Source organism: Rhipicephalus microplus, chromosome 6 (assembly GCF_043290135.1).
Source record: "Rhipicephalus microplus isolate Deutch F79 chromosome 6, USDA_Rmic, whole genome shotgun sequence".
In the NCBI taxonomy this organism is placed as follows: domain Eukaryota; kingdom Metazoa; phylum Arthropoda; class Arachnida; order Ixodida; family Ixodidae; genus Rhipicephalus; species Rhipicephalus microplus.
In genome coordinates this window covers 192,886,557-192,898,647 of record NC_134705.1, presented here as the reverse complement: position 1 = coordinate 192,898,647, position 12,091 = coordinate 192,886,557, and the positions used below count along the sequence as shown (strand labels likewise).

Below are 12,091 nucleotides of genomic sequence, written 5' to 3'. Positions count from 1 at the left end.
GCACAAAATGAACACAGGACTCCCGCCCTTGGTGGTCCCTGCGTGGTACTACAATTAGCGCCGGGCTTCTTATTTATAATGAACGTGCATTGACTAGTCCAACAGCAAGTACTACAAACTAGTACATTGGGAAGTACAATATAAATTTTTGTGTAAGCGCTTCGACTGGGATGTATTCTCTTGCCGAGTCTGTGAGGAGGTGGTCTCCTGTGCTCTCGGTGGTATAGGAACCATATCAAGCACAAAGTTTCGGGTGATGAATTTCACTATTTAGTGCTCAGCAGATGTGCGAGCGCAGGTGAACGATTCATGTAGAGTGTACAGCAGCGCTGCAGGTCCAAGGAGAACAATGCGCGAGGTTAACGATTTCGGAGCTGGTGAAAAACAAACGGGACAATTTGAACAAGTGCTGTAGACTTTCGATGGGTATCTTGGAATCATTTCCGAATTCATTCGAACATCGTTGCATCTGGCCAACTCCTCTTCTGAATTCCAGAGCGCTGTCGCACTTTCTAGATGTCACCCCTCGCTGGCGGAGTCGCATGGTGTTTAGGTGAAACTGCACACAAGGATAAAACAAACAAAAAATATTCTACGTACCTATAGCACACTACGACTGTGAGCAGAGCCCAATGTTTTAGGCATTAGGAAACCTCATTGTTGGTGTTCGAAATGGGCGAAGAAATCAATGTTTCAGGCCTCCAGCGTCGTCATCGTAGGAAGAATCTAGTTTCACACAAATCCAAATGAATTCAAGCGAAGGCTTGCATGACATGTATCTACCACAAGAAAACAAATAAATACATATTGTTGCTGTTGCAGGCACAAAGTCTCCAACAGTTGAACATAGCTTTGCAAGGAGCTACTGAGCTAATGATGGTAAACTTAATTTCGGCAAGAACCTTGCTAACATTCATGTTCAATGGCCCCTGTTGTTTAATAAAGTCAACACAATGCAAAACAACTATATGAAAGAACACCCAGTTTCACCGCACGGGCTAAGCGATGGTTGCCATAGCAACAAAGTTTTCTGTCATGCGAAGTAAGGCTGGCAGTCGAATCTTTTAGAATTGTTCTTCCATAAATCTAAAAAAATGCTGATCTAGGAAAATGCCGTCTCTCCAAGAAGAGCTGCACTTTATATATACGGTCCCTTCACGTTGAGGACACAACACGTAGAAGTGTACACGAGCCATTTGCTGATACCTGCTGTTACATGCCGAGAGGTTTTTTTTTATTTTACTTCATTGGAACGCCGATTGCCAACTCTCGCATTTTATGAGAGACCTAATCGTTCACATTAACAGAGTTATTAGTTTGTGATGTCATGTCTCTGGCTCACCTGAAATTGAAATCAAGTGCTCCGCACACCACATCGCTTTTTTTTTTCAAAAATAAAATTGCAGGCGAAATATTCTTTTCAGCTTACCTCCAAACACGTGTGGGATCCAGAACATCCGAATAATCACAAAGAAGCAGACGACAGTAAAGATGGCTGTCAGCAGTGCAGGTGGATGCAGCCATCGCTTAGTGAAGGCTTTCCTCGCCTCCTTCATCTCTGGCCAGTGGAGCTCCAAGGTTCGAAACGTGGCAACGACATCGTTCACCATTAGGGCCACCAATACAGGGAAAGACCCAATGGCTCCAACATATGACAGCCATAGGAACACCACAAGAAGCCGCTGGTACCACACCTCTTGCATGGCCTTCAAGGACCTCTGCGAGCAAGCAGCGTCATGGATTACAACGTAAAACAGAATTGGCAGGTTTCACGTAGAATGGGAATCGATGATATGCGAAGCACGAATGTGGAAGGTTGATATCTCGTTTTAAAATCAGCACATGGTTATGAGGCGCACGCACATTATGCAGCACATGATGAATGATTTTCATGGTTTCGCCTGGCATTTGTGTTCGTCGTCCATTCACATCACGTAACACCAAATTTGATATTGTCACGATGAGTCACAAGTACTGGGGGATTTATTAAACTGCCGGGTAGCAATCTAGTAGTATGGTAGTTCACGTCACTGACGCGGCGTAACACTTTATATGGGCCAAAGTACCGGCTCAGTAACTTTTCACTAAGGCCACGGCGGCGGACGGGCGTCCACACCCAAACTTGATATCCGGGGTTGTAAAACACTTCTCTGTGTCGGATGCTATAGCGCCGTGCGTCTGCCTGCTGTTGCTGGCCGATGTGTAGTCGCGCGAGCTGCCGGGCTTCCTCAGCACGCTCTGCGAATTCATCGGCGTCAGTTGCCAACTCGTCTTCGTCTTGACACGGTAGCATAGAGTCCAGCATGGTCTGCACTTCGCGGCCGTAGAGAAGCCGAAATGGCGTGAATCGCGTGGTCTCTTGCACGGCGGTATTATACGCGAAGGTCACGTAAGGTAAGATCCGGTCCCATGTTTTGTGCTGTACGTCGATGTACATTGAGATCATGTCTGCGATGGTCTTATTCAGTCGCTCGGTAAGTCCGTTGGTTTGCGGGTGGTATGCAGTTGTCCTTCGGTGTCTGGTGTTGCTCAGTTTGAAAACTTCGTCCGTAAGCTGCGCCGTGAATGCCGTCCCTCTGTCCGTTATTATACTGGGAGGAGCACCGTGTCGTAACACGATGTGGCGCATGAAAAATTGTGCTACCTCAGAAGCCGTGGCTCGTGGGATCGCCTGCGTCTCAGCGTAGCGTGTCAATTAGTCGGTCGCGACGATCACCCATTTGTTGCTGTCCGCAGACAGGGGAAATGGCCCGAGAATGTCCATGCCGACTTGGTCGAACGGCGTGCAGGGTGCTTCGATGGGCTGAAGCAAACCGGCTGGCTTAATAGATGGATGCTTTCGGTGCTGACATTCCCGACAGCTCTTGACGTATTTCTTTCTTGATGCTTGCTGAAAGTCCTGTCCAATAGTACCTCTCGCTCACTCTGGCAAGTGTCCTTGAGTAGCCCAGATGAGCGGATGTGGCTTCGTCATGGCAAGCGAAGAGGACGTCGTCTCGCATGTCTCGAGGAACCACCAGGCGGTAAGCACGGTTGTTCGAACGAGCGTTATTCTTGTGCAGCATACCATCTCGAAGGCAGAACGACGTCAACGAGTGGGATAAATGACGTGGTATGATAGCGCCCTGGCCCTCTAAATGATCAATGATTGGACGAATCTCTGCCTCATCTCGCTGCCGTTTGCTCAAGTCTGATGCGCTAACGGCGCCCAGGAAGCCTTCGTCTTCCTTTGCTTCCTGACTAACGACATGGAGGGGTGCGCGTGGCAGTGTGTCAGCGTCTTCATGCTTACGGCCGGACTTATGGACGATGGTGACATCAAATTCCTGCAGCCGCAAGCTCCACCGTGCTAGCCGTCCTGAAGGGTCACGCAGGCCTTCCAACCAACAGAGTGCGTGATGGTCCGTCACTATCTTGAAGGGACGACCATAAAGGTACGGGCGAAACTTGGTGATTGCCCACGTGACTGCGAGGCACTTTTTCTCCGTATTGGAATAATTCGCCTCGGCACGGGATAGAGAGCGGCTGGCGTAGGCTATGACTCTTTCGGTGTCCTTTTGACGCTGAACGAGCACTGCACCATGCCCAATATTACTAGCGTCGGTATGGACCTCCGTGTCAGCATCATCATCGAAATGAGCGAGAACGGGCGCTGATTGCATGCGCTGTCGCAGCTCATCAAAAGCTCTTTGTTGCTCGTTTTCCCAGACAAACGGCGTGTCGTCCCTTGTCAGACGAGTCAGAGGTTCTGCTATCTGTGAAAAGCCATGAATTAACCGGCGATAGTAGGCGCACAAACCGACGAAGCGCCGTGGAGGAAGCGTCACGCTCTGTTCAGAAATACGGAGTACGTCAACACGCCTTCCGTCATCCTGCACGTTGATTGCTCGCTGGGTTGAGAACGTGACGCGGCGCTCTTGCAGATCAATGATAGCTCCATTTTCCTGTAGAAAGTCAACACCCAGGATGACGACACGGGGGCGTTCGCGTAGAACGAGGCAGCTTGCTACGAATGTATACCCTTGGATCTGTACTCTAGTTGTGCATGCACCCAGTGGAGTAACGACGTGGCCACCAGCTGTCCGAATCTGCAAGTTATGCCACGGCATGATGACTTTCTTCAGCTGCGTTGTCAGTTTCCCGCTCAGTATGGAATAGTCGGCGCCGGTGTCCACTAACGCATTAACTGCACAACCATCAATTGTCACTGCTATGTCGAGTGAAAGTCGGCCATCTTTTGCAGCAGTGTATGATGTCGGACCGGTTTCTGTACGGTTCTGCGTCAATAGGAGGTCTTCAGCGCTTCGACGTTGAGTGACCCCGCCCCCAGAGGTCGCTTGGGCTAGTTTTCCCGGCGGGGGCTAGGAGATCGTGTGGTAGAATACCGCTTGGGCGTTGATGAAAATCGCCTCGGTGATGGCGAGCGCGACTGGCGCCCAGCAGACGGTGGTGCATGCTGCTGGGCGAGGTAGTTTTCGATTTCGCGCGGTCTCTGGCCTTAACGGGGTGGCGGTGAGTACGCAGAGAAGCCGCGAAGCCCAAGATGGCGATATGGGCACTGGTGGTACAAGTGATCAGCTTCTCCACAGTGAAAGCACAGAGGCCGGCGATCAGGTGTGCGCCAAACATCAGACTTCCGAGGAGACATGCGCCGATCGTTGATGTACTGAACTGATGGCACCGAACTATGGGCGACAGGAGTGCCAGGGACAAAGGGCAAGGGTGGTGGCGTGTACGTGCCTTCGTAGTACGGTATGTGCTGCGCTGACTGGAGTGAAACAACAGGAACAGGATGGACGAGTAACGGTGGCGATGCAGCAGGGCGTTTCAAGGCTTCCGCGTAGGTTGTCTCACGGCGGTATTCAGCAGGAACTGGTGCAGCTGTATCAGGAGGCAAGGTGTTCCGGAGGGCCTGGTGCAGCTCATCCTTGATCACAGTTGCACTAGAGCTAACCGTAGGATGAGGTGTTACACCAGCATTTTGCAACTCTTCACGTACTATATCACGGATGAGTTCACGTAGACGGTCGTTGCTGGTTCTAGTGGCGGTGAAAATGTCGGCAGTAGACATGCCACTGACTTGCCTGTCGTATTGGTTGGATCGCTGCTGCAGCTTTGTTCCATTGTCACAGCCTCGGACAAGAACTCCGCGACCGTTTTCGGAGGGCTGCGCACGAGGCCAGCAAAAAGCTGGTCCTTGACACCGCGCATCAAGTGACGCAACTTCTTGTCCTCCGTCATTCTTGAATCGGCCCGTCGGAAGAGGCGCGTTATGTCTTCGACGTACGTGGTCGCAGTTTCGTTTGGCAACTAAACGCGGGCCAGAATAGCTCGTTCAGCTCGTTCTTGGCGATCAACACTAGCATAGGTCTGCAAAAGTCTACGAGAGAATTCGGATCATGTCATCAGCTGCTCCTCTCGGTTTTGATACCACATACGTGCCCCGTCTTCGAGATAGAAATAGACACGACCCAGTTTTTCCGCGTCGTCCCACTGATTCAAGGTGGTTACGCGCTCGAAGTCCGCCAACCTGTCCTCAACGTCCTCGTGCTCTGTGCTATGGAACGTCACCGGTGCCCGTGGGCTTTCCAACGTGTAACGGTTCGACGTCGTGCTTCCCGTGCCTGTTGACGAGGTTTGCACCGAAGCGCTGGTCATGTTTGTCGACGTGGTGGGAGCAGTATCGTCGATATCCGGAGGCAATCCCCTGATTCAGCGGCTGGTCCGATGCACGGGAGTATTGATTGGCACTGGACTCGTATCACGGCTTCCTGGTCACGGTCTGCAGCATCACGGTCTGCAGCATCCATGAGACTGCCCAGCACCTCCACCAGTTTGTCACGATGAGCCACAAGTACTGGGGGATTTATTAAACCACCGGGTAGCAATCTCTAGGACGATGCGTCAGTCGTGTCTGGCTCTCGAGCAGAGAAGCACGCGATCTTCTTTTTCCTCCAGATTGAGAGCCGCTCTTGCTGTCGACCCACTACGTGCTGGTGGCAATATATGTGAAGCTAGCGAAACGACGATGAGCACACCATAGCGTGGCGTGTAGTCATGACTTACATGACATGCATGCCTCGATTTCCACGTTAGAACCTGTAGCTTATGCTTGCCATGTAGTCATGTCATACCATACGAGTTTTGCAATGTGTCATGTGAACGAAACGACCACAAGAGCAGCAAGACCATGGCATGTAAATAATGACATTCATGACATAAATGTCACGTTAGCCGCGCAGGCTGCTTTTTGTTTGCACACTACATGTCCTGTTTATGCAAATGTGAAATCTTGGAATTTTGTATAATAGTGGTTCTTCATTTATTATTCTCATACTAAAGATTGCACTGAGTACTCTTGCCTCGCTATTACCTTTTATCTGCCACAATGCCCAACTGTTCGAGCTAACCCAGTGACAACAGCTCTGTTGCGAAATCAACTCACGAATGCGTACCGTTCCTGACCTCGCCGATATAACGAAACATAACAAGATGCTCGTATTGCATAAATGTAGCTTCGAAACGTACCATTAGGAAGTACGTAGAAGAAATCAAGTGGTCCAAGCCTCTTTCGTCCTGTATAGTTATAGTGGGGCGAATATTTAGAAAGTACTATGCCTCACGTCGTATCACACGATGATTTCTCGAAGTTTCCATAACATTGTGCTGAGTGCATGTTCAAGTTCTACCTACGTTAGCTGCCTATTTTGGAAAGAGGTGCATTTTCTTAGTGCGCAGGGAACGTTTGTAGGAAGAAGACAGATATGACAGAGGGCAAAGACAAATAGGACAGAGTGCAAACCTCTGCGCTCTGTTCTATCTGTGAACTCTGTCCTATCTGTCTTCTTCCTACAAACGTTCCCTGCGCACTAAGAAAATGCATCTTTTTCAAAAACAGTCCAATTAGTCACTTTTTTGCAGTATGTTAGCTGCCTAATTACTGCATAAGTACCAGAAAGGCCTACCCGTATCGGTCAGGTATAGGTTTCATGTTCGATTTCAGAGCGGATATCTCGACACAAGTCAAATAGTATACGTTGACACTGGAAGTGAAGAGCGATATCATCAATTAGGTAAACGAAACCAAGCTTCTGCTACAACAGACACGCTTCAGCCGTGTCTGTAGAGATTAATTACCGCCCTAAAAAGCAGCTGAGCAAGTACAGAAATGTGATCGATCACTTCTGCGTTACTTTCAACATTTTATAGCCATAGCTTAGTGGCACAGGTAAATTCAAACAACAAACTGCTGTGAGACATGGTGGAAGGAAGGCTAGAGATTTGCCATTGGTAGGTTTGGGGAGGTTTCTGTTTTTGATTGTTAAGTGTGTTAAACTTTCAACAGAAGTTGTTTTCAAAGTTTTCGTCACAGCTTATTCCACGTTTCCTCATTAAAAGATAAGCTGATGCACTGAAGAATCTCTCAATCCATGCGCTGCACAATGGGGTCGTATTACAACTTAGAAACATCTTGCGCACCATACAACATGTACTTGCACTGTGATTGGATGCCATAAAGCACCTGTTCCTTATGAAGCATCGTGGTTCGCTGTGGCCAGCGCTTCGATAAGCAGTTGTAAATACGGTCAAGAAAAAAAGTGATAAATCAGGCTCCGTCTGTCCCCGTTTCCCCTATTTGCCATCACAAGAGGCCATACAGAGCTGTCACCTTTTCCTCAGGACGAGAACTGCCGTAGAATACAGGTAACAAGTTCACTTGAAAACAAAAAAAAGTAGTTTAGTACCTGTATTTAGCTACAATAAAATGTAATGAAAATACCTGGAACGTTACAATTTACAAAAAGTAGTAAATTATAGTACAGGATAAGAATTAGATTGCTTCTAGTGCGTAGCGTACAACTATCGTTTCCGTACCTGTCTGCGTGGGCGGTGTCATAACTTTTACCTCAGGCATAATGGCACAAAAACATGACCAGTCGCTTTCGTCATCCCTTCGCATTTAGATCACTATGATTTCGAATCCATATTTTGGTCATTATGGTAGTATACGAAATTCGAAATTGAAAGCAGCGAGACAAGAAAAAATAACAGGTCTGGTAGCTGTGCTATTGAAGGAGGGCACGGATCACTTAATCACCGGGTCGTTGTGGCTGAGTACTCTTCTCAATGCATAACACAGTTCATCACTGCGAATGCACACTTCAGGGATCGAAATTTGGTTTTAATTCCTAAAAACGGGTCCCACGTCAGCAACATTAGGTTTAAACGAGCCGTTTTGATATTCGTTGACGATAAATTGGTGCCTTAAGTTGTTCTTGTCACTGCTCTTAATAAAAAAAGAAATGCCAAATCAAGGGCTTCTTTTTCATTGTTTCACACAATATTATGACAAAGGGCTAACAGGAATTCGTGATCTTTTAGTTATAACCTATATCGCTCGGAGCAAGTGGCTTAGCTTGAAGTTCGGTTACAATTTGTAGTGCGAGAATAAGATGAGGATCAAAAGTAGCACTCACCGCAAGTCCCGAGCAGACCACGTAAAAGCAAGGGAGGAATCCAAGCACGAGAACCCCGGCGTTCATCGCCAGGAGACCGAGGAGCAAAACCTTCAGCTTCCCTCTCTTCGCTACGTGCGCCTTGGCCGCCAACCGAGAATTAAATCGCGTCACGTAAGAGAACATGGCAAGGCACAGGCCTGCCGTCATGACGTCCCCTAGAAAGGTCAGGATGGCTTGCAGAATGTCGCGTTCAGCCCACGATGCGAGTGCTCCGAGCAGATGCGAGAGCTGCGAGCAAGCGGGAAGCCGATGAGAGGTATAAATGTGATTGGTAAATGAGCCTTGAGGTGAATACTTAATAAAGACCGTAGTGCCGTTATTAAAGTGGACAGTAGACGTTACCTAACATTACCACCATTTAGTCATAGCTGGCATTAACTAGTGCTAACGAGTGCTGACAGTAAGCAACTAGCATAACTTATGCGGGATGCTCCGCCGTGGTGGTCTAGTGGCTGAGGTACTCGGCTGCTGACCAGCAGGCCGCGGAATCGAATCCCGGCTGCAGCGGCTGCATTTTCGACGGAGGAGAAAAGGCTGTAGGCCCATGTGGTTAGATTTGGGTGCACGTTAAAGAACATTGAGTGGTCGAAATTTCCGGAGCCCTCCACTACGGCGTCTCTCATAATCATATAGGGGTTTTGGGACGTTAAACCCCACATATCAATCAAAGCAATTAACTTACGTAGAATGGTAAAACTATCTACCACAAGTTGTGCCTTCTGTGAGGTCGGCCTACATTTTTGGTATGAAAACATATGTTCAAACTCGTTCCACTATGTCAATACGAGGCGTCAATGAATGGACCATCTTCCAAGAGTCGAGGACAGCTTAATCACTGAATTGACACTCAATGATGAAAATATCGTTCTAACAGCATTGGATACGTAAACGAAATTTGCCAATTATTAGCCGAAATGTTCCACTGCTACTCCCGGACACCTAGACCATTCCTTTGAATCAGCTTGTAGATTAGTTTGTTGAGGCAAATCTCTCCTCGCCATCACCTTGCCTAATGCTTAATTAGGGGATGTTAATGGTGTTTGCAGCGTAGCAACGAAAGTGCTGAAAAAAAAGCGTGTGGCAGGCAAGGAAGGGAAGGCAAAGAGGGAAAGCACGAGCACTGTCCTCCTTGCCTTCTGTTCATCGCCCTGCGTACGCTTTTCTTCCTGCAATATCGTGCTTGCGCTGCAACCCCTATTAACATGAATTTAAACCTACTAGCCTAAATAGCTATTCTTCCTCATCAGGCGATATTTCTTTCCAGACTACTTCTCTTCACGCCTGTCCCTTGCCATGAACGTTCACCTTGTTACTGGGAGTGGAATATATAGGTGGATGGCCAGAACAACCAGCACCTGCCACTGCACTGAATTAGTACGAACCCTTGCGTCAACTCACAATACTCGCGGCTACGGTGGCGCCGAGGACGTATGGACGAATTTCATCGCCGATGTCGTTGCTGACGGACATGTCGTTCCACGCCGAGTGGGCCCACGACAGGAAACCCCCTCCTCGAGCATCGGCATCTTGCTGCTCGAGCACCAGTTCGTTCGCTGCGTCTCCACTGTCTTGCACTAAGACCATTTTTTCATTGGTCTGACACCTCGCGGCCACTGTCCGTCGGCGGCCAGAGGTGGCCATGACCGGAGCTTCTAGTCTCTCCTTACGATTACGGGACCTGTCGTCGCTGTCCCTTCTGCAAGGGACCAGAGGTACGTGGCGGCTCCGTTTCCTGGGGGCGCTTCGCCAAGCTCAACGGCTCGGCCATCCACGAGCTATTTTTTATGATGATGTGCTCTTCTCTCTCGAATGGCACTCACCCACAACGAGGGATGGGCCAAGAATCCCTGGCAGGACCTTTGAGGTAGATGCCTATGAATCTGATGATGATGATTATGATCCCTGTTACTCTGGGGCACATCCACAAAGGACGAATCTAAAAGCATTTTTCCATAAGGTATCTGCATGCTCTTTTGTTTTTATTCGCCGTCGCAACGATGGTTCATACCAGGGTTCGTACCATGACTCAAACAAATTTCATGGATTAGTATAAGGATGTTTTCAAGGCTTTCAAAGTGCATAGAAGAAAGAAAAAGTGACATTTCGGCTGAATGACGAAGCAATGAAATCGATGACTAGAAATCGCAACGTCACACGACGAACGACAGGCAGCTCGATACTTGCAGTGCCGCTATAGTCCTCTCTGGGCTGTTGTTACGCATGACTCCCCCAAAATGCACATCCTAAGCTGTCACGTTCGCTTTAGTGCTCCCAGGCAATAGCCCAGATAAGAGGGGATCCTCCTCTCAAATAAAGGCCTTTTGTTAGGGTCGAATCTCCTAAAGCCGAGGGTCTGACATTTTTGTAACAAAATGAGAGCCCAATTAAATGGGTCTCTTTTTTACAGGATCACCCTGCAGTATGGCCGCAGTATATAGGCACCGCGCATACTTAAAGAACTGCCACAGTCGCGTGCTGTCTAAAGCGCCAAAGCGGCTACGGCAGCAGATTTGACAGGATACTCGAGCGACGAAGTGGCGACATGCCACTTCGTCGCTCTTTGGTGCTTCACTTTGGGTGTTTATGCTCTCATTTCATGCCCCGCCGCGGTAGTCTAGTGGCTAAGGTACTCGGCTACTGACCCGCAGGTCGCGGGTTCAAATCCCGGCTGCGGCAGCTGCATTTCCGATGGAGGCGGAAATGTTGTAGGCCCGTGTGCTCAGATTTGGGTCACGTTAAAGAACCCCAGGTGGTCTAAATTTTCGGAGCCCTTCACTACGGCGTCTCTCATAATCATATGGTGGTTTTGGGACGTTAAACCCTACATATCAATGAATGCTCTCATTTCATTTCGAAAGAAGGTATATTATCAGCTATCAAAAAACCAAAACAATAGCGCGTGTGCTTTTTTTTTTTGCCGGACTTCATGCACCCTCAGGCAAACGCGGTGCATTCAATTCTCGACGAAAACGACTGCAGTTTCGAATCCCGGCTGCGGCGGCTGCATTTCCAATGGAGGCGAAAATGTTATAGGTCCGGGTGCTCAGATTTGGGCGCACGTTAAAGAACCCCAGGTGGTCGAAATTCCCGGAGTCCTCCACTACGACGTCTCTCATAATCATATATGGCGGTTTTGGGACGTTGAACCGTACATATCAATCAATCAATCGAAGAAAACGACAACGGAAGTGACGAGCCCGTTGGGCAGAACCATAGATAAGTTCGGTTGTTTTTATGTATAGACTTTTTTTCTCTTTTTTGTGTGTTTATTAGGTTTGTTCAAGGTTTTTAGATGCGGAGCATGTAATACTCGAGGCTTGTAGTGCGGCGCCGTCCGCAAGCTTCCTCCTCCTTCTTCCACCATCTGTGCACCCTTCCTTCTCTACACACCGCGTGCGCTTCTCCTCTTCACGAACAATCGCTAGCTGTATAATGTAGCGCGCATGCGCCGTCACGCTTCGAGAACATCGGCAGCTGACGCGCGCGCATGCGCCGTCACGCTTCGAGAACATCGGCAGCTGACGCGCGCGCATGCGCCGTTGCGCTTCTCCCCCTTCTCGAACATTCGACAG

At 48.8% G+C, this 12,091-nt stretch overlaps 1 protein-coding gene across 1 annotated transcript; it reads right to left on the bottom strand.

Annotated features, from left to right (window-relative positions):
- Window positions 1-247: 247 nt before the first annotated feature.
- LOC119167855 (uncharacterized) lies at window positions 248-10,303 on the bottom strand. Its single transcript, XM_037419354.2, has 4 exons — window positions 9,918-10,303; window positions 8,478-8,747; window positions 1,430-1,718; window positions 248-559 (listed from the first exon to the last, which is right to left on the bottom strand). The coding sequence occupies exons 1-4, from the start codon at window positions 10,158-10,160 to the stop codon at window positions 513-515; spliced, it is 849 nt and encodes a 282-aa protein (XP_037275251.2). The 5' UTR covers window positions 10,161-10,303; the 3' UTR covers window positions 248-512.
- Window positions 10,304-12,091: the final 1,788 nt, after the last annotated feature.